Below are 21843 nucleotides of genomic sequence, written 5' to 3' on the forward strand. Positions count from 1 at the left end.
CACATTTTGCAGCAGTAATGTCAAATTCTGCCGTTCAGGCATGCCATTGATGTGCACACTGCCACACAGAAACCAGTGACACAAAGGCACAGCCTTCTCCACCCTCCTGGTGCTTAGAAACTAACGGCTCTAATGAGAAATGAGAGCTGAAAGGAGAGAGATGGGAGGCGGGCCACAGCAGTGCAGGCTGGCGCTGTGTGTTGGAGGAGGCTGACCCACTTCTTGTAGAGGTAAGGGGCCCACTGAAATGTCACTTAAATTAGCTACCACTCCCAACACTAGATCTCCTTTGTCCCCGTATCTTATTGCATGTAACGGGAGCCCTGTCAGTGAGCACTGGAGTTACCTTATTTTTAATTCTTCTCGAGGGCAGTCTCAGGCCCTGCACCCACTGGACTTTTTAGGGCTATAAACCAACCACCCTGGTTCCAGAAGCCCTCTTAAGAGAGGACAGGAGGTAGATGGCGGAAAGGAGGGAGGGAGGGAAGGAGAAAGAGAGAGAGCATGCATTCACCACGAAGAGCCCTCTTTTCTGGCTTTTTGACTGCACTGTGAGTTATTTAGCCAACAATAGATGTTTATGCATTTTTTTTTTTTTAGAGCTTGTATTTATTAACAGCCTGAAAGGGGGGACTGGGAGATTTATCTGGGAAACACAGTGAGTTAAAAGGGACAATTAGAGGAGCAGAAGGAGACACAGAGCACAGAATTGCAAAAGATATTTTAACACCCAATCAAAGGTTCTCGAGGTATTTTCCAAGTAGGCAGAATGAAGAGAAAATTGGCCCATTAGACACTGATAGCTGGGGACTGGAGACATGGACGGAGTAATGGCTAAGGGCCTGAACTCCTGCAAAAGGGAGGTGAAGACAGGAGGGAGACAGACCAGGAGCTGATGAAGCTGGAATGTGGCCATCACTGACTGGGTCATGAGGCCGTGTTGTGAGGGACCCAGTAAAGTGTGCACTCAGCTCTCCTTGATCAAAGAATGCGTATAGAGCTAGGTGTGGTGGCAAATGGCTGTTATTCCAGTACTCAGGAGACTGAGGCAGGAGGATCGCCAACGAGTGTAAGCCCAATCTGGGTTGCATAGCAACACCTTGTTTCAAAATAACAAGAGAAAGAAGAAGGGGAGAGGATGGTGGAGGAAGGGAAGAAGGAAAGGAAGGGGCACACAGATAAACAGTTTATGACACTACAGACCTAGAATCCTAGAACTCGGGGCGAGGGGGAGGACCATGAGTTCAAGTCTCAAAAACAGGCAAACAAACAAACCATAGCCAGGCATGCTAGTCTACACTTATAGTACCAGCACTTGGGAGATGGAGGCAGGAGGACCAGGAATTTAAGGCTGGGCTGTTTTCGGCCCCGAGTTCCCACACACAGGGGAAAAAAAGGAGAGCGAGCAAATAAGAGAAAGAGAGAAAAAGAAAACACAAAGAAAGGGGCCTCCAGATGGCTGAGCAACTAAGGTGCTTGCTAACCTGATCCCTGGAACCCAAAGGTGGGAGGAAGAACCAACTCCCCGGGGCTGGAGAGCTGGCTCAGAGGTTAAGAACACTGGCTGCTCTTCTTAGAGGTTCTGAGTTCAATTCCCAGCAAACACATGGTGGCTCACAACCATCTATAATGGGATTTGGTGCCCTTTTCTGGTGTGTAGACATACATACCAGAGTACTATATACATAATAAATAAATATTAAAAAAAGAACCAACTCCCCCAAGTTGTTCTATGACCTCCACATGTATGCCATGGCATGTGCCCACCCTGTCTTGGGCACAACATACATCACACATCAGAAAAAGAAGAAAAAGAGGAGGAAGAAAAAAATAAGTTGGTTTTTCTTTTGTTGTTGTTTGTTTGTTTTCAAGAAAAGAAAGGCTGGCTTCTTCCACCAGGGAAGAGAAACTAGGTCCTTAGTAGCCAGGTCCTTCACAGTCCAGCGAGGTCTGAACTGAAGCTTGGTGCTAACCCAATGGACATTTCCTGAGTTCTCAACTTAGTGTCCAGCAAACTTATTTCTTGAGCCTGTTCTGATCCACAGAGAAGCTTTCCTGGCTCTCTCCCACCTCCTGGGCCCTGACTGCCTGTGGAGCGGCAGGTGATTTTCTAGGTACAGGTAACATTTTCCAAGTGGGGTTCTTGGCTCTATGGTATGGGCATGCCTAGCAAGAGGGGTGGAGCTCAGAAGAAGGAGTCCTGGGATTGCCTGTGGCTCCCTGCAGCTGGGGTGTCTGGCCAGCTGAGGGAGGAGCCACGCCATGAGGGTGGGAAAGCCTGGAACACCGGCTGTGGATGTGATATGGGAGACATTCTGAGCTTGGAAGCAGCAGGTGTCTGGGAATGGGACTGTGGCCCAGGCAGATTTCCAGTGAGCACTCCAGTTTGCTGGCACAAGGAAGGATCTGGCTGAGCACAGGAGGCAAGTGGTGATGATGAAATCCACAGCTGAGGAACAGTGGCAAGGGTGCCATGGGAGCCCGTGTGCTTATGATGAGGCTCAGGAGCGGAGAAGAGCAGGCAGGAGAGTCACAGATTCCCTCTGCTTCCCACAGAGTCAGAGTCCCAGGGTGGGCCTCCCTGGGCCTCCCTCTTGCCTAAATAGTCTCCCAGCACCCCAGCAAACAGCATTCCATTCTTAGCTCATAGCTGTTTATAGAGACCTCAAAGGCTGAGCTACTGTATGCCTCCAGCCCTCAGCCTGGCAGGCTCCCACATTCTTCGCTGGATACCTCTCTGTTCAGAGACTGTTACAACATCATCTCCTCCAGGACATCCTCTCTGACTCCCCTACCCCAGCTGAGCCCCTTGTTTTGGAAGACTACTCTTCCAATTGGAGCTAACACGGGCTCCAATTCTGTAGCGGCTGAGGATGCTCGCTCCTCCCAGTTCCTTAGGGAGCCTCTCTTCTCACCTTCCTGTCCCCAAAGCACAGACAATGACTGGTCCATTTGTGTGCTGAAGGAATAATGAAGAGCCAGCCAAGCCCTTGGGTCATGGAAGAAGTTTGTCTGAGGGTGCCAGGGACCACCCCATGTCCCCACATGGCAGGCCCTAGCCTCTGCCACTGTAGAATAGAGGGCTGTTGGGAAAAGAGGTGATCTCTCCAGGGGTTCCCCAAAAAGTGCTGAGTGAAAGCGGCAGTCGGGGCGGGGACACATCTGTTGCTAGGATGCTCGCCTAACACGTACAAGGGGCTGGGTTCGATCCCTAGCATCCCATAATCCAGGCATGGAGGCTCATGATTGCACTCCTAGCACTCAGGAGGTACAGTTAGGAGGACCAGAAGCTCAAGGTCATCCCCAGCTCCACAGCTTCTACAGGAAGAAGTAAACTACAGGATACGGCAACGGCGCTTGAGATACTTCGTCCATGTTAGAATATGAATGACGGCAGATGCCCGAAGACAGCACTGCTTGGAGGAGTGCACGGGATACGATAAAGAGGAAGGCCCAAAAGCACTTGATAGACAGCACAAAGAAAGACTGTGGGACTTTGGGTACGACAATAACACAAGCATCTAGGACTGCCCAGGATAGGAACAACTGGAGAACCACCATAAACGGGCTGCCCAGGGATGCTTAAGCATTGCTGGGGCATAAATGATGATGTTGATGATGCTTGTATGATATGAAATATGGGGCTGGAGAGATGGCTCAGCAGTTAAGAGCACTGGCTGCTATTTCAGAGGACCCTAGTTCAATTCCCAGCACCCACATGGCAGCTCACAACTGTCTGTAACTCTTGTTCCAGGGGATCTGATACCCTCATACAGATATACATGCAGGCAAAACACCAATGCACATAAAGAAAAAATAAAATAATTTTTTTAAAGATGAAAGTTGTCTAAGAAGACAAAGGGACTAATGAGAGACAGGAGGGGCAGGAAAAGGGAAGGCACATGTGTATGTGTGTGTCCATGTCCGTGTGTATGTGTGTTGGGAATATGTTTTTTTTTAATATTTATTTATTTATTATGTATACAATATTCTGTCTGTGTGTATGTCTGCAGGCCAGAAGAGGGCATCAGACGTCATTACAGATGGTTGTGAGCCACCATGTGGTTGCCGGGAATTGAACTCAGGACCTTTGGAAGAGCAGGCAATGCTCTTAACCTCTGAGCCATCTCTCCAGCCCCGGGAATATGTTTAACATGTAAAATATACTTGTACAAAAGCTTGGGGGGGGGCTGGAGAGACGGCTCAGAGGTTAAGAGCATTGCCTGCTTTTCCAAAGGTCCTGAGTTCAATTCCCGGCAACCACATGGTGGCTCACAACCATCTGTAATGACGTCTGATGCCCTCTTCTGGCCTGCAGGCATATACACAGACAGAATATTGTATACATAATAAATAAATAAATAAATATTTTTAAAAAAAGCTTTGGGGGTATGGGGGATGTCAGGGATGTGTTCTTGTGTACTTGTGTGGATGCAATATATGTGCTGTACATATAGGTCAGAGGTTTCTCCCTCAGTCCCTTTCTGCCTTATTTTCGTTTAAATGTATTGTTGTCACCATTAGTGTGTTCTGTGCTGTGTGAGTGGGGTGCTATGGCACCCAGAGTCAGAGGAGGTCTTTGCGGGTTCAGTATTCTGCCACTTTCGTGTGGATTCTGTGGCTGGAACTCAGGTCATCAAGCTTGCACAGCAAGTGTCTTTATCTACTGAGCCATCTTGCCAGCCCTCCACCTTATTTTTTGAGAGAGGGTCTTCCATTGAACCTGGAACGTAAGGCGTTTCCTGGACAGCAAGTCCCAAGGCCCCTCCTGCCCTGCCTGCCCTGCGCTGGATTGCAGAAGTGCACTGTGCTTAGCTTTTACATAGATCCTGCGGATTGGGTGGGACTCGGGTCCTCATATCTGCACAGCAAGGGCTTTATCAAGTAACAAGCCGCCTTAGGCCCCCGAACACTCTTTTAAAAATTCCATCAAGCCAAGAGTGGGTACTTTGGGAGACAGAGGCAGCAGGATCGGGAGTTCAAGGGCAGCCTCAGCTACATAGCGAGTTCAAGGCCCTGTCTCAAAAAAAAAAAAAAAAAAAAAAAAAGACAGAGGAAGTGTTCTGTTCCTTACTAGGGACAGGAGGGGGTGACTGAGCCTTTGGGGGAGCAGGACTCTATAATACCCTGCCCCGATGGCTACTGGGGAAAGTGGCCTGACTCCCTGGAGAGAGTCTCCATTTAGTTGCTCCCAGAGTCAACTGGTTTTGATTTGGGAACAATGGCATCATTCTAACTGCAGAGTCTGAGCCGCTGTGTGACAGATGATGTCATCAGCAGTGGCCTTCATTCCTTCTACCTCCTGGGGGAGAAAACTACTAAAAATACACCCAGTGTCCTGGGCCCCACTGCCCAGCCTGGAAGGCCTCGGCCATGGGAATTATGCTGGCACACATCGGCAGAGCCTTTAGGAGACTTTACCGTTCTTCTAGCTGACAATCGCTTCTACCATATAGGACTTGCTAAGTCTTTCCCTAAAAATTTAATAAAGTGCTCAGACTTTTGATTTTCCCACTGAGGGCCTTGCTGCCTGGGGTTGGGAATGAAATCAACAACATAACAACCTGCTTGAATTTTAAGGGATATGGGCATCGGCCTAGGTACCATCGGGCTCAGTGGCAGGATGGCATTATTTGCTTTGCAGCACGAGGCCCCTCGTGAATGCCCTGACTCTCATACTAAAAACAGACAGCCCTCTGCTCTCCATCTGTGATGTCAGAGAGGCAGGGGCAGCTTCCAGGCCCTCGCCCTCTGCTGTCCTGGTCAGTTCCTGGACTTGAGGCCCAAGGACTGTCTGTTGTCTTTCTGCTGACACCCAGAATCAGCAGCCGTGGCTCTTGGGAACAAGCTCGGAAGGATCTAGAACCCTTCTGCCAGGGAAAGATACAGAAGTGGTACTGACCTGGGCAGCCAGCATGTGGGAAGCGAATTGTGAATTGTGTTCTATACTGGTGAGGGAAGAGGTGTGTGTGTGTATGAGGGGGGGGGGAGGGAGAGAGAGAGAGAACGAGAGAGAGAGAGAGAGAGAGAGAGAGAGCGCATGTTCTTGTGTGTTCCTGTGAGTCAGTGTGCCCCGTTCCTATGGCTCTCCCTGCCAACAAGCATGCTGTCTTCTCAGAGTCAAGCCTGGCCAGGCTCGCCCACCCCACCAAAGCCCAGGATCTGCCACCCCGTCAGGAATGCGGGGTTATGAAATGAAAACAGGGTTCTTGTCCAAGAGAATTTTTTTTTATTATTTTTCTCTCTTAATTGGATTCAGCATTTCTTACTCCTCACACACCCTCGCTGGTAGGGGATTCGGGTTTGTGCAAAGCGCAAGAGATTGTGCCTGCCCGAGATCTTTGGGCCAGCAGCCCCTATTCCCTGACTGGGCTTGCCTGCTCTGTTCCCTGCATGCTGCCTGTTGGGCTCTGACCCCTGAGTCTAGCCCTCTGACCTCTGCCTGTCCTGGATTATATCCAAAATAATCAGGAGGAACAAGACCTCTGTAACAAAGAGCGCCTGAGATGGTTATTGAAATGCCCTCATATGCTAAGGCCACTAGAGTCTTCTCTATTGCCAAACTATTCAGGGCCTTCAGCAGGTCACTGGCCAAAGAGCCAGTGAGTTAAAATTGCAGCTAAGTCTTCCTTGAGGTCAGAGCTCAGAGCCTCCTGACCTGCCCAGACCATCGCTGGCAAAACGTTAGAAGGACTCTGTCCATCCAACCCACTGGGCTAACACTGTGGATGCTGCCTTATTTGCTGGCTGGAAAACCCCCAAAGCCCTTTCTGCTGCTCCACCTAGCTTGCCTCCAGCACCCTGATATCCAACAAGCTACTTCCCACATCTCACCCCAAAGCCTGTAGCTTCTACAGGAGGGGTAGTGGGGGTGCTCCAGGGTGCCAGACAGGCATGTGTTGCATATAAAAACAAGGGGATGTTCTAAGTAGCTAAGAATGTTGGTCTCCTGAAGTGATTCTCTGTTTCTCTTCCTCCTCAATCTTCCCACTGACACCTTTGCCCCAGCAAGCCCAGGGACTATTGCTGCCAGCTGGGATTTGGACCAAAAATGCCACAGCTTTTTGTTTTTCCTTGCTAGAAATTACCAATACAATCTGTAGTTGAGCAAATATAGGTTCCCGTATAGTTTATAAACATGATAAGACATACAGTTTGGTAAGGAGTGGGAGGGGAGCTGTGCATTTATATATTTATATATGTATATATATTTATATTGTGTGGGTGTGTGGGTAGGGTGTGAGGGTATATATAAGTGGACACAGGTATAAAACTGCACCTTCTGTGTGACTCTCATTGCGAGTAAAGTTCTAAATGTCATTCTCTGATGATCTTCCCTTTGGTGATTGGTTCTCGGACCCCAGCAGGTCTGCCAGGACTGCCTGAGACATCAGGAATGAGAGGCATTACCCCCACGGGTAGGGACTGAGGGTGACAAAGTAGGACTGGGCAGGTTGACGAGGTGGCCTCAGGCAAGAGCAAGAGTGCTCTGAGATGGCTGGCTGCCCCAGCTGGCTCTGCGGGAGCCTTGTCCTGAGTCCACTCCTTCCCAAAACAGCAGCGTCCTCCGGCCCTTCTTTCCAAGTGACCAGGATTCCACAGAGCCCAGCTTCTCCACAGGGCATATGTCCCGTCACGGCTATGATTCACTGGGTATGCCTTTGACCACCATGCTGGAGTGGATGCTGTCCGTAGGTGCTGGGCCAGGACAACCAGGTAAGATAACTACCCCTCCTCTCTAGAGCTATACACTTTGAGCTTATAATCCACCAGGAAGGGTCCAGACTGTGATTGAAGGCTTTAGCAGCCTTTTCCTGAAACCCAGCAGATCTTCCGCTTAAAAAGAAAAAAAAAAACAAAACAAGAGGAAAAGATTCTGTTCCTTGCTGGACGTGTGGCAGTGCTGGGCAGTGATGTCCTGAGTCCTCAGCGGAGAGTGACCGCCAGCCCCAGTATCCAGGCCAGGAGCGAGGCCCCCAGGGAAGTGCCCAAGTTGGCCTGCTGCACCCCACTGGGGGCACGGATGGGGGTCCTGCGGGGACACTTGCCCTTCTTCTTGGGTCGTGTGGTCGGCATGATATCAAAGCTGAACTTGTGCTGGTAGTCAGGGGCATAGTCCTGTAGTTCAGGAAGCTGTTTCCCAGTGCCCACCTTCGAGATCTGGTTTCGGTTCCTATGGCTGGTACAGTTCTTGCCTGGCTTCTTGTAACCTGACCTGGAGCCAGGCAGATGGCCATGTGGGTGGCCTTTGTCCCTGGAGGCACCATGGGATGGGTGGTGCTCCTTGCGGGCAGCCCTGTCAGAGGTGGTGAGCGTGTGTGACTTGATCTGGTGTGGAGATGCTGGCCCTGTGCAGTTCCGGAAGTCCTCAGCCCTCAGCAGCTTCAGATCCTGGCCTTGCCGCAGCTCAGGGGTCGCACAGGGAACAGCAGAGCTGGAGCCTCGGAACCTCCTCAGCCATTCCCACAGGGACCGCGCCCGGCAGCCACAGTCCCAGGCGTTACCATTGAGGCGAAGGAACTCCAAGGCCACCAGGGGGGCCAGACAGTCACCTTGCAGCTCAGTGAGGCTGTTGTTGAAGAGAAAGAGGGTGGTCAGCCTGTGGAGGTCATGGAAAGTCTTATGGTGGACCCATTGTAGCTGGTTCTCATGCACCAACAGCCGGTCAAGGTTCACCAGGCCCCGGAAAATGCCTTGGCCCAGACTCCAAAGCTTGTTGCCATGGAGAAACAAGTGACTGAGGTTGACCAGGTCCACAAAGATGTCATCTTGGAGGTATTCAATGTGGTTGTCCTGCAAGTAGAGGTACTGCAGGCTGTGCAGACCACCAAAGATGCCTGCGGGCAGGGCGCTCAGTCCACACTTATAGAGGTAGAGGGCATGAAGCTTCACCAGGCCCTGGAAGGTCTCGGGTGCCAGCGTCCGCAGTTGCCGGTTGTCTCCAAGGTCTAGCTCCTCCAGATGCACAAAGCCCTCGAAGGTGTTGGGAGCGATGAAAGTGATGTTGTTGGAGTAGATCCAGAGGGTGACCATGGCGGGGCTGAAGTGGCCCTGCTGGAGGAAAGTGATACGATTGTTCTGCAGGAAGATGCGCTCGCTGTCCTCTGGGATGCCCTCTGGGATGACAGCAAAGTTGTGTGCCTGGCAGCTGACAGTCATGGGTGCGGGGTAGCACACACAGTCTCGAGGACAGCCACCACCCAGGGGTAGCTCCTCAGCCAGCAGCAGGAGCAGCAGCAATTCCACACAGCACCCTAGTGGGGAGAGAAACAGAAGAGCTGTGAGGGGCTGCCCGGGGGAAGAGGGAGATGCATGGGAACGGAGGGTGGAGTGGGGACTGCTGAATGACCCTCTTGACCTACATAGGTTCTGTCTTCTGTCCTGTACACAGGGGTGCCTAGGCTAGGAGACTGGACAAGAAATTTGGGCCCGAGGCCCACATTATCTCCACACCTCTTAAGCTCTGTCCTGAAAGTCTCTAATCCACATCCAAATACCTGGAGGCCGTCAGCCCTACTGCTGGGTGGAACATATCCACAAACACAGCATGGCAGCCTCCAGCTCTGGTCCCGGCGCTGCCACTTGCTCACCGTCAGCCGCCTTCACGAGTACGACTATAACAAAGCAAATAGCCCATCTGGGGTCCTGAACGATCACTTTATTCAAATGATCCTCAAAATAAGTAAAGCATTGCATTCATGGCACCAAAACATATCTCAGAAGATGCCTCGTTCGGGTTGCATTCCAAACTTCAAATACACAACCCCGCCCCTGTGCCTCAGTTTCCTCATTTGTTAATACAGTTCACAGAGCTGAACGGGTGGACAGAGAAGGCGTGTTTCTGCGAGGGACTGTGAGGGACACCACCGCTGACACATGCGGCTTCCCTGGGGTCTGCCAGAGTGAGGCTGCCCCCTTCCGATTCACCTTCTGGCCCTCTGCATCTCTCTACCCTGCTTGAGTTCGCCAGGCTACGGCTGTGAAACCAGGCCTTGCCACTTGACTGTCCAGAGCATTTCCTTTGTAGCTTCCCTCTAATTGGGCATTAATTAGGCATTCGTTAATGGATCCTTAAAATAATTATTTTCGGATGTGTCCAGCCTGTGGTCGGGTAATAGGCCCACACTCATTATTGAAGCAGCCTCATTATGGACGATTGTCATTACCTGCCTTTTTCCAGGGTCACAGCTGCCCCAAGTGGCCCAACAGGCGCGTCAAGAAGATGGGGACAGGCTCCAGGCTCCAGGCCTACAGACGCCCACCCTGAAGGGACAGGCAGCCACGACCTACCCTGCTTTGCTTGGCTTGTTCTGCTGGAACTTTTGGGAGAGGCAGGGCGCCCAGGGCATATGAGCTGAGTCTTCTTGCTACCAGCTGTGCCCAGATCATGTGGGATGAAAGAAGCCACCCACCTGACCAACCTGCCCACCCGGGATCCCAGACCCACTCCAACCCAAGCACAAGGGCTGCCCGGGTTCCTGGCCAAGCGGGTCTCCACCTTGACTGCCATCCCAATCACCCCCCCACCCCTACAGAAAGAGCATCGTAAGTGACAGCTCCCAGCTGTTGGGAGCTATGGGTTCCCAGAGAGTGGCAGCTGCTTCTCGTCCCCCTGTAATCACCCGGCTTCAACTGAATGTTTCCAGCACATAAAAATCATCACACATAATTTAGTTTCTGCATAATTGGGTTCGGTTGCGTTTTCATAGCAATTACGACCTCTGTGGCGGTGTCGGCATGGCATAGGACCCTTTCTGGGCTGGGCCATACTCTGCAGGTCCTCTGTGGTGCTTTCTGTCACCCAGCCACTAGACAGCACACAGGCCATAGCCACCCCTGCCCCATTTCCCTCTCCAAAGCATGTCTAGGAGACGTTACTCTGCCAGTCTTCCTCCGTGCATCCTGGGGGTGGCCCCCCGCCTACCACCCTCTGTCCAAGAACTCCTGTGCTGCAGAGAGGGAGGCAAGGTGAGAGAGGCTCCAAACCCTAGCTGGTTGGAGGGCAGCCTGCCCTGTGGCATCAGCATCCAAGCCACACTGGCTGCTCTGCCCACAGGCCTCCTCTAATCCCCTTGCTCGGCTTGCACCCTCTCTCCTGCTCAGGTCTTCCCGGAAAGCTATTCTTGCCAGAACCTTCCCCAAGGAGTAGCCCTAGCCCAGTCGCTCTGAGAAAGCCCAGACTCCAGGTTCAAGGACATTCACGATGCTTGTCTCACGTCTTAGAATGAAGGAGACAGAGCAGAGCCTCCACTGGGGGTCCTGTGAAAATAAAGCATTTCCTCCTGGGCCTGCAGCTGCAGGCGGGGAGGGGCCGCAGTGGGCTTAGCACTAATGCCATTCAACATTTGTACAGCTCATCAGAGTTTACAGAGTGCTTTTGCCTGCAACCTCAACCTGCCTTGTGCTGAGCTCTCCCACATGCTGTGGCTGCTCTGTCTCTGTGTATCCCAGAAGAATTTGGGGGTCCTCAGGGTAACCCTTAAGTAGGGGTCTCCAGGCAATACCAGTGCACAGGGGAAACTGGGCCAGGGTCTGTTTAGGAAAAAAAAATCAAACCGCACCAGATCTCAGGTGTGGGCTTAGTAACTAGTTTCTGAACCCACAGTGGACTGTGATAGAAGCAGACAGCAGGACAGGGTGAAGGCAGGATTGGGGTTTCCCCTCAAGGAGGGCAACAGGAGGACAAAGGACTCTAGCCAAGACCTGATGCAGGACCAGGCTCAGCTCTCCGTGACCTCAAAGAAGAACAGGCAGTCATGAGACCACAAGGACTATGTGGGATGGTCACTTCCTGAGCAGTGAAGGGCTGGCTCTTCTGGAAGCATCCTAATCCCTGTTCTTTAATGTTTTCCCACATGCCAGGGCCCATGCCAGGAAGGGTAGCTTTCCAGGACCTCTACCTCTTCTAATGGGAGGGAGATGTTGAGGGGCTCAGCCAAGTTTGCATCCACGCCTTTGAAAACCAGTGGTATTACTTCAAGACCTTGGACTAAGTGTCCCAGCCAGCCCTGGCCCCTTCTTGACCTCCTGTCTGAACCAGCAGGGTGCTGTCCTAGGATTGTCATCCAGCAGATTTCATCCCAGGGAGGCAGACACTGCATCACCATGACACCTTCTGTGCCCCCTCCATGAGGCCCTTGGGAGCCCTGCCCCACTGATTGCCTGATTAATGTACCAACAATGAGGATGGAACCTTTGCTGTGTATTTCAAGACTGCAAATTAGCAGGAATCCAAGTCTCTGTGGAGGGGCCCTGCGCCTCTCCTGAGACTCCTCAGGCCCTTCCTGGGTGGGGCTGCCTTCTGCTTGAGGGGGCTGAAAGGAGAAGACCCAGCTCTCCCTGCCTTCCTCTCCAGGGGATGCCCTTCACTGCGCTCTGCTTCCCGATGCCCAGACCTCCAGCCTCCCACGCACATGAGCTCCCCAAGCAGCTACACAGCCTCATTCATTCCTCCTTCCATTCACACTTGCCCCCGAGCCTGGGAAAGTCACAGAAGCCACTGTTGGAAGGGCCTGGCAATCGGCATCATTTGCATATGGGGTGGCAATGCCCACGGAGGGACCTTGGGAGTATAGGGGAGATTAACGGAGGGGCCTAAAGGAAAGCCTCTGCTACCCCTGGGCTAGGAGTCCGCATTGTTTGGTCACTGGTTCCCCTGTGCAACACCAGCAGTTCCTCAACCTTCCAGAGTATTTGACCCATGAACTGGGCTGAGAGGGACCCTGCCTTAGCTGTGAGGGGAGTCAGCTCAGACCTAAGCATATCACTCAGCACAGAGGACATGCAGGTAAGAGAGGTGGTCAGCCTGCAAACTCCAAACTCCTGCCAAGCTGAGCATAGACAGCCACCTCCCTAGCTGTGCCTATGAATGGTCCCACGGGAACAGACCTGGTGGGATGGGCGGCAAGGCAAAGGCAACAGGATAGCACATGCCAAGGTGCCAAGCTGGAAAAGTGAGCCTGCATTTTCCCATCCCCTCTAATGGTGCAGAGCCTCCGAGAAAGACTGGGATGGAGAAAGCCAGGGCTGGGGTGTCCAGAGAGCTTGGCACTGGGACCAACACCAACAGGGCCTGTCTGCTACACTTAGGCCACACAATCCAGTGTAGTGGGGGCCTTGCGGTACTCTGGCCACCAGAAGTGGGAGAATTGGTGAGGAAGATCTGCCTCTGGGAGTAAGGCCTTTAACTGAAGCGCTTATAACCCCGTAGGAGCAGCATCACTCACACAGGAGAAAATGAGGTCCCCAGAGCATCAGCAGCTGGCCACAGCTGGAGAACACAGCAGCGGGGCCTTCAGGCTGGGACTCTAGCCTCAGCTCCCTGTCCAGGAGTGGGCAGAGCAGCCTCAAATAGGGCTGGTCAGTTTTCTCAGGTCCCAGATGGTCATGACAGTCACTCCAGTGTAGCACCCAAGGGGCTGTCCTCCCTCCCACCCCTGTAGTAGGGACAGCCTCATGGCTACTTTCCTCATGGCTCCTGGGCGGGTCAGTGGGTCTCTCTGAAGCTTGCAGGCTGCTCTGCTGTGTAGCCAGTCTCTCTGGCCTTCAGCGCTCCCTCCCCTGCCCCCAGCCTGGCCAGATGCTCTTCTCTGAGAAATCAATGCTAACCGAATGCTCTCTGCTGCGTGGATGGCGGCCTCGGGCCAGGCCAGCTGCACTCCTGGGGCCGCTGGCGCCTCGGGCCACTTGGCACTTGTGCCACTTGTGTTCCAAGCAGAGGCTCCTTCCTGGCTCCGCCCTGAAGACAGGGAAGCTGGCCAGGGATCCGCTGGGTGGAGTGGTCAGCAGCCTGGTGCCCGTAGCTGTGAGAAGAGAGTGACTGTGGAGCCAGAGGCCAAAGTTGAGTCCTGGCTGCTCCTTTTAAGGTTCTGCAGGACCCTCATTTTCCTCACCTGCAAAATGGGACAATCACCAAAAGCTTGGCCAGTCCCCGAGCCCACAGACGCTGGTACCACCCACCGTTCCCACATCTCCATCTGTCTCACTGAATCCATCCAAAGCCAGCTCCTCTCTTCCTCCACCACCGCCTTCACTCGCAGCTCCTCCATCCTAGGCGAAGACGACCTGCTCACTTCAGCTGCTCAGGATCAACACCTCAGGACCATAGTGGCTCCTTGGAAATCCCGTTGGTCTAATTTTAGGATTCGTCCAGTGTCTGTCTATGTACTGTGCCCCCGGCTGCTGTCACTTGTCTGGACTGTTGCGGTGGCCTCCTGGATGGCCCTTTTGTCCCCAGCCTTACCCCCTCCATCTCCTTCACAGTAGCTAGGGAGGTCCAGGGAAAATCAAAGTCAGACTATGCTGTCCCTCCTAAATCCTCCACAGCTCCCATCTAACCCTAAGGTGCTCCCAGGTCTAGATAGATCACAGGCCCAGAGACGCTGCCTTTCCCTGGCTGCACAGACCTCACCGTGTCCCCGCCATAAGCCAAGCACTCAGCCTCCTGCCTTTGCCCATGCTGTTCCCTTTTCCTGGAACTGTTCCCAGTATGTCTCCAGGACGTCTTCCCACGGAGGCCACTCTTAAGCAGCCGGTTTTCAAGGTGCTACTTCCCTGGCACATTTTACTCTACAGCATGCAACCTCTTCTAAGGCACAACAGAATTCACTGGTTTACTTTCTCCTACTGCTGTCCTGCTCTGGGCGAGGGAAGCACCCTCCCAAGTCTCTGCAGAAGTGAGTGATGACACTTAGAAAGCCCTAGGCTCAGAAAACCCTAAGCCCAGGACCTGGCTCATAGTAGGTGTTCAGCAAACACTGGTTATAGTTACTCCTGGGGCAGCTCGGAACCTCCAGGGTAAGAGCAGAGGCCCAGACTCAGCTCTCATCAAGGTTTCCTACGTCCATCAAGGAAGTGACCAGATGATGACAGCTCCGAGAAGGACCCAATACCAGGCCTTTCCTAGGGCAGGGGCAGGCGACCACAGACAGTTTTGCCCGCGACTGGGGAGCTTCCCAAGGTACAGGTCTTTCAGTACTAAACTGGAAGAGTCCCAAACAAACCAGAACAACTTAGTCACCCTCAAGGGGAGCCAGGACCAGAGCCTTTCAAACAGAAATGCCTAGATTAAAGAAGAGAGGAGGCAAGATTTGGTAGCACACACCTTTAATCCCAGCACTCGGGAGGCAGAGGCAGGAGGATCTCTGAGTTCCAGGTCAGCCTGGTCTACAAAGAAAGTTCCAAAACAGCTAGGGCTACACAGAAAAACCCTGTCTCAAAAAAAAATCAGTTAAATAAATAATAATACTAAAAAAAATTTCTAGGGGGGAAAAAGCAGGGAAGGGACCTCACAAGTCTATACTGCTATAATATTACCCTGTGCCTCAGTACCTGTGTGTAGTCCCGGAGTCAGGACTGGACTCAGCCAAAGCCTGAGTGTGGGCTGTGGCTATCTGACGTTGTATTTATGAGCATGTCTGTGTAGATGTGTACCTGAAGTGCTTATGTGCTCACACATGTTGTCCTGCATGCTTACGGGTGTAGACATAGTTCATACGCAAGGCATTTGCATGTGACTGAGTACATGCAAATAAACTCACATCTGTCTCCAGAGCTCAGGTCCTCTTTATCCTGCAGCATCTCAGGCACAGCATCCTGGGAGAAGCAGTGCATACTGGGGCTGGGGATGTTGCCGAGGTGTCTTATCTTGGTCCTCACTCCCTCTTTGCCGCCAGCACTTGCTCTCCTCACAGGCTGAATCAAACACTCTCTACAGGCCCTGCCAGCACCAGCATCCCTCTCAGGTGAGAAGTGGGCAGCTCCCCATTAGAATAACCTTTTGGCTTTTGTCAGCCTGGGCTGGTCCCCTGAAACAGGCCTGGCTGCCAGCACCATGCTAATTGGACTGATAACTTCTCCTGAGAGCAATTTGGGGTCTCCCATTTCCTACTCATCAGACCTTACTTCTTTGCTCGCAGAGGTGTGCTGTAGGGGATGGGGCTGAGGGCTACCCTGTGAAGCTCTGTATTAAGGCACTGCCCTAGCTTATCACCCACCCCAGTGGGATCCTACTTCGTCTAGGCACTTCCAGATGGACCACAAAATCTCCCTGAGGCCTTATGGGCATGGGAAGCCCATTGAGACCGTCTGGGCCTGAGCAGGCTGCATGGGAGATTGTGTCACTGTTCTTGTTAGCGAAAGTCTGTTCCCAACACATCCTAGCAGGATCGAGCCCAACTAAGGATGGTCCCAGAATCCAGAGCTCTAGCAGAGCACATGCTGAGAGGCACTTAACCCTGGCTAAGCTCCTTGCAAGGCACCTTGCTCTGTCCTTTGTCCCAGTCCATCATCCCCACCTGTGCCTAACTGCTCTCTCTGGGACACACAGGCCCAGGAACTGTCTTTACCACTCCTAGCACCCTTAGCCTCATCCCCGGCTCATAGTCGCCCCTCATCTTAATCAACCCTACTGCTTGGCTTGAGGGCCCCAGGTTGGAGCTGTGGGTTTCCCTCCCTCCCACCACCACGTCCACCACCATCACCATCATTTCCTCTACCTCCTCTTCTTTTTCACGGATCTCATGTAGCCAGGGAAGGCCCTAACCTCCTTTTGAACACTTGATCCTCCTGCCACCACATTCTGGAATTCAGACAGGTGCCGCCAAGCCCTGCAGGTAGGTCTGCAGGGTTCTGAGCATTCATCCTTCCCAGGAGGTTTCTGGGACCTGCCCAGGAACCTGCCCAGGAACCTTGTGGAGCCGACTGCCACTCCCCACAAACAATAGCAAATTGTAGGTGCACCTGCAACTCGACAATATATCCTAGGTGTGTGTAGCGGGGCAGGGGACCTTTGAGGGGATTCACAACTATGAAGATGCCTGAATGGGGGGTTCCAGAGGCATGCAGGTTCCAGAGGGTTCTGGGGGGGAGGGGGTTTGCAGGGAAAGTGGGGTGGTGCTCCCAAACCCCGAGCAGCCAATGAGAAGAAGCAGCTCTCTGCCAGGAGTCCTTATTTCCTCGCCCCCAGAGATCCCGCCCACTTTCTGGCTGTCAGCGAAGGCATTCAGAGCTGACACACAGGCTTTGAGTATAGCCTATACCTGCTGGACCACCCTGTTCTGCATCTGTCCCCAGTCCCCTCTGTTTTGGGGAGAGGATGGGCTCATGGTTACCTCTGCAGCATTGGGACACACAGCTCCTTCACTCATGGATCCATTGTGTGTGTGTGTAGGGGGGGGGGGGCGGTGAGACAAAAAGGCCAAATTAAATTCTGGAAGCACAAAGGGGTTAAGCTTTAGATGAAAGACGGGACCTACTTAAACTAGGAGCTCAACATTTGAGTTGCCCCCTAAGGATAAGCAAGAGGAACAAGGGCCAGCAATGTGGCTTAGTTGGTAATGTTTGCTTAGAATGCATAAAGTTGTGGGTTCGAATCCCAGAAATACATAAATCAAGTGTGGTGAGGAACACCTGTAATCTCAGCACTTGGGAGGTAAAAGCAAGAGGACCAGAAGCTCAAGGACATCCTTGGCTATGTAGCAAATTTAAGACCAGTCTGGGATACACGAGACTCTTCTTCTCAAGAAGAAGAAGAAAAACAAAACAAAATGAAACAAACAAACAAGCAAGGAATAAGGATAAACTGAGGAACATCTTCATGTAGAATGACTGGTATGGTGGCCCTGAGGCAGGCCTGTGCTTGGTACAGAAGAGGGGAAGGGAGAAGGGATGGGGGGAGAAAGTGGGAGCCAGAGTCTGCAGGAGAGGTGATGTGACTGGGTTTGAGGAGGACAGACTGACACACAGTAAGACAGACAGCAAGGAGGCCTGTGGCTACAGTCTGTGAGAGGCGTTGTGAGGCCCCAGAGGCAGAGAGCAATGGGTAGCACGGGGAACTGTTTAGGATGATATCCAGACGAGCCTCTGTGATGCATGGGAGTGCTGGAGGAGGGGGGACCATGGTGGCTCCACTGTGAGCCTGAAGGAGCCTAGAAAACAGGCTTGGGGACATGCATAGTCTGAGTAGCCTCTCAGAGATGTAGTTGGTAACCGCTGGATGTACAACACAGGAGCCCAGAGGAGGCAGTGCACCTGGGAGCCATCGGCATAGAGACAGCATTTAGTCCGGGTGAATGGAAAAAGTCATCTGGGACAGTCAAGAGAGAGGTCGAGGGATTGAATCCACGTGACAGTTTTCAAGGAGGTAGAAGCAACCCTGGAGGAGATGGTGGCCCCAAAGCCCCGGGTTTCTGGGAGGAATCGATGTGTTGAGGACCTGCTGAGAGCGAGCTGTAGACAGAAGCCCCTGACTGATCTGCCATGGAGAGGTACCCGTGGCAATCTCCCTTCTAGGAGGTATGGGAACCAAAGCCAGAGAAGGACAAATAAGAAAGAAGGGGAGGCGAGGAAGGCAATGGTGCTGGACCAACCAGGGCATGGGAGGATGTGTTGAGATAACAAGTGCCCCAGAATCTCCATGGCTTCCAGCAACAGAGGCTTGCCAGACAAAGATGAGGGACGGCTCCATGTGGGAAGCCAGGTCAAGAGAGCATCCTTGACCTAGAACACTCCTGGGAAAGACACAAAGACAGCCCAACCCCTGTCTCTTTCTATGTTTGTTTCAAGTGACAGGCATCGTCTCTACTCACATTTCATTGGTCAACATCATGCATGTGGCTTTGCCTGGCATCATGGGACAGGGGTAACTCCTCTTGGGGGAGGCAGGGAGCATCAAGAGCACACTCACACAGGAAGCTCTGACATTAAGTGGTTGGAGAAACAGGAAGGACCTTGTGGGGGTGTGGGTCAAGGGCAGCTATTTTTTCTTTTTTTAGCTTTTTAAAATTATAGTTTTTATCTCAAATCGCTACACAGTAATTGTACATATTTATGGGGTACAGCCTGACATTTCAAAACATGTATACAATGTGTGATGATCAGGGCAATTAGCACACCCATCACCTCGGATGTTTATCATTCTTTGTGTTGGGAACATCCAAAATCCTCTCTTCTGGCTGTTTTGAGATTTACAGTTAATCGACAAGCAGCAACGTCTCACTGTGCGGTAGAACATTAGAAGTTACTCTTAGCCCACTGCACTGGGCACCATTAACCGCTCTCCGTCTCCCACACCCTCCCAGTGTTTGTTTTTTGAGATGGAAGAAATAGAGCCTGTTCTCATGCCAACAAGCATGATTCAGGAGGAGAGAAACTGAAACAGTAGGCAGGAAAGGGCAGAAAATAGGGGGAGTTCTGACGAATGCCTGCTCCAAGGAATGGGGGACCATGGCGTGTACAGAGATGACAATAGTTAGCCTTGGCAGCTCCTATTTCCTCCATGAAGCAGGAGGGCTCCTCTGCTGAGGTTGGAGGTAGAGATGAGAGTTGGAGTCTGGGGGGGCGGGGAGAGGGACAAGAGGGACATCTGGTGTTGTGGGTGAGTGAGTCGGCTCCTCTCTGGTCACCTGAGGGCCCGCTGCAGGAGGGTAGAACCCGTGAGGACCTCCAGCAAGCCTGATCTTGGGACTTTCTCCAGTGATATTAGCTATCAGGTGTGGCAAGAGTCAGGAAAGAGTCACCAGGGGTGGGTCTGTATCATTAAAGGACCAGGAGTTTGGAAGTATTTGCAAACATGCCTTTCTAATCCCACCTGACTCGTCCTTGGTCCAAACGTTTCCTGCCTCCTTTTGGACTCTTGGGCTCCAGCTTGACAAATGACAACGTGGCTCTCCAGGCCTCACTCCTCACGCCTTTCTCATTGGATTCCCACACAGAATCTCCTCGTATCCTTCAGAGCCCAGATGAGCACCTCAGGCCCTCGGTTTCCGGCTGCCTCCCATCTCTGCTGGCCTGAGTGTTGCACGTTCTCCGGGGGCCACAACTGCTCATCCTCAGGCTCCAGGCCTGGGAGACCTGACCGGGTCATATTTAGCATGGGCTTCCTGAGTGGTCTCCATCCCTCTTTTTACCTATCCAATTTTCCTTCAAGTCATTCATCATTATTTACTTTCATTTTAAAATAACACTTGCCAGCTGTGGGGAAACGTAAACGGTTGGGAAGTAAAAGGAGGGGGGAGATCACTGTACTTCCATTACTCTTGACGACCGTTGACAGGTCCTTGCTGAACCTTCAATAGTTCCTTCATTTATATAGGGCTGTATAAAATTTAAATAAAAATTTTATTTAAAGAAATAAAGTTGAGATCGTGTTATATATGCAGGCCTCTGCTTCCCACCCAGCTGTGCAGCTCCGTACTAAGGATCCTGAGGGAGCTCTGTGGGTGGGGTGGTCCCTGCCCCAGGGCGGTGGGGAAATCAGCTCCCATCAATCAGCCAGGGCCAGCTACCCAGGTCTGACAAAGAAGGAAGACTGATGGAGTTAACAGGCAAGATTTCTGGAAACTGCAGATGATTCCATTTTATGCATACATTATAATTTATTTATCTCCGAAACATTTATGCCTCTCATTTTTTACCGCTATAAATTATCATGGCTGAGCTGGGCATTGTGGTACGAGACCTCTAATCCCAGCAGCTGGTAGACAGAGGCAGAAGGATCTTTAATTTGAGGCTAGTCTGGGCTATATAGTAAGTTCAAGCCTGGGCTACATTCGCTGCCTCAAAAACCAAACGAAAGCTCATGGCAGGGCCCGAAGAAGAGATAGGTGGCTCGGCTTTTAAGAGCATTGGCTGTTCTTCCAGAAGTCCTGAGTTCAATTCTCAGGACCCACAGGTGGCTCACAACCCTCTCTAACTCCAGTTCCCTTTTCTGGCTTCCAAGGGCACCGTGCATCCATATGGTTTGCACACATACATGCAGGCAAAATACCAAATACATAAAATTAATAATAAAAATATTTTAGACTAGCTGGGCAGTGGTGGTGCACACCTTTAATCCCAGCACTTGGGAGGCAGAGGGAGGTGGATCTCTGAGTTGGAGGCCAACCTGGTCTACAGAGTGAGTTACAGGACAGCTGGGGAAAAAAGAAAGTTCCCCAGTACTTGGGAGACAAGACTCTCAGAGCCCTAGGCCATTATGGGCTACATGAGATCCTTTTCCAGATTAAAACAAAACAAAAAAGAGGCAGAAATTGGTGATATCTGTTGCATCCTGAGAGGCAAGGCTGATGGGAAGCTGCGGGGCTGGGGTGAAGGAAACCACCCTCTTTATATGTCAGGGACTTTTGATGTATTGCTGTGTCAATTTATCTATTAATTATTTAAGGTCAGTTAAATTAAATAACACTGAAATCACCATCTTTACCCAAATTCCTGATCTTTCTCTAGACCAATTTCATTGAGCCCAAGTACCTTTGATGAACACTGACAAGTTACCTTCTAGAAGGTTTAGCTGTATGACAGCCTTTAGCCTTAAGATGCGCACGAATGAAGTCCCCAGCTACAGGGCCTTTTGGAGAGCCAGCCCTTTCTGCTGGGTGCCTTCCCCTCCAGAGAGCTGGAGACAAGAGCTTTGCCTTGGAGATTGTGGCTCGAGCATGTGTTGAACCGTCTCTGTGTATCCTAGGGACTGTCACACTCACTTCGTGAACAGCCCGCCCAAATCACCAGAAAGGTAACAACGAAGCTCAACACACTACAGCCGTTTACCCAGCATGGTAGAACTGTGTGAGTCACACAAGATGGCTCTGTCATCCATAACGAAAGGCTAGATGGCTCTTTAGGGGCACTGCTCACTCAAATACCCTCTTCCGGCACCACCCTCTCTCGGACTCTACCCTTCTCCCCCGTGGACAGCCTCCCTCCCGGGCTCCATTATTTACTTCCACTCCTTAGACTTTGGGCTCAGGAGGCTGGAGAAAAGACGGGCAGATGAGGACGGAAGTGGAAACTCTGTGTAAACCCCTTGTCTGTATCACAAAACTTGTCTTAAGTGCCGGCCCCAGG

The 21843-nt window shown here is 51.8% G+C and overlaps 1 protein-coding gene across 1 annotated transcript in view; it reads right to left on the bottom strand.

The window, feature by feature from the left end:
- Positions 1–6212: 6212 nt before the first annotated feature.
- Positions 6213–21843, bottom strand: part of Rtn4rl1 (reticulon 4 receptor like 1) — a 75732-nt gene continuing 60101 nt past the window's right edge. The window contains exon 2 of the mRNA XM_041665648.1: positions 6213–9254. Coding sequence (XP_041521582.1) covers positions 7927–9254 — 1328 coding nt within the window. The 3' untranslated portion in view covers positions 6213–7926. The remainder of the gene's footprint in view (positions 9255–21843) is intronic.

This window comes from Microtus oregoni, unplaced genomic scaffold (genome assembly GCF_018167655.1).
Source record: "Microtus oregoni isolate MIOR12 unplaced genomic scaffold, Mior012 000015F_ref0000493, whole genome shotgun sequence".
In the NCBI taxonomy this organism is placed as follows: Eukaryota; Metazoa; Chordata; class Mammalia; order Rodentia; family Cricetidae; genus Microtus; species Microtus oregoni.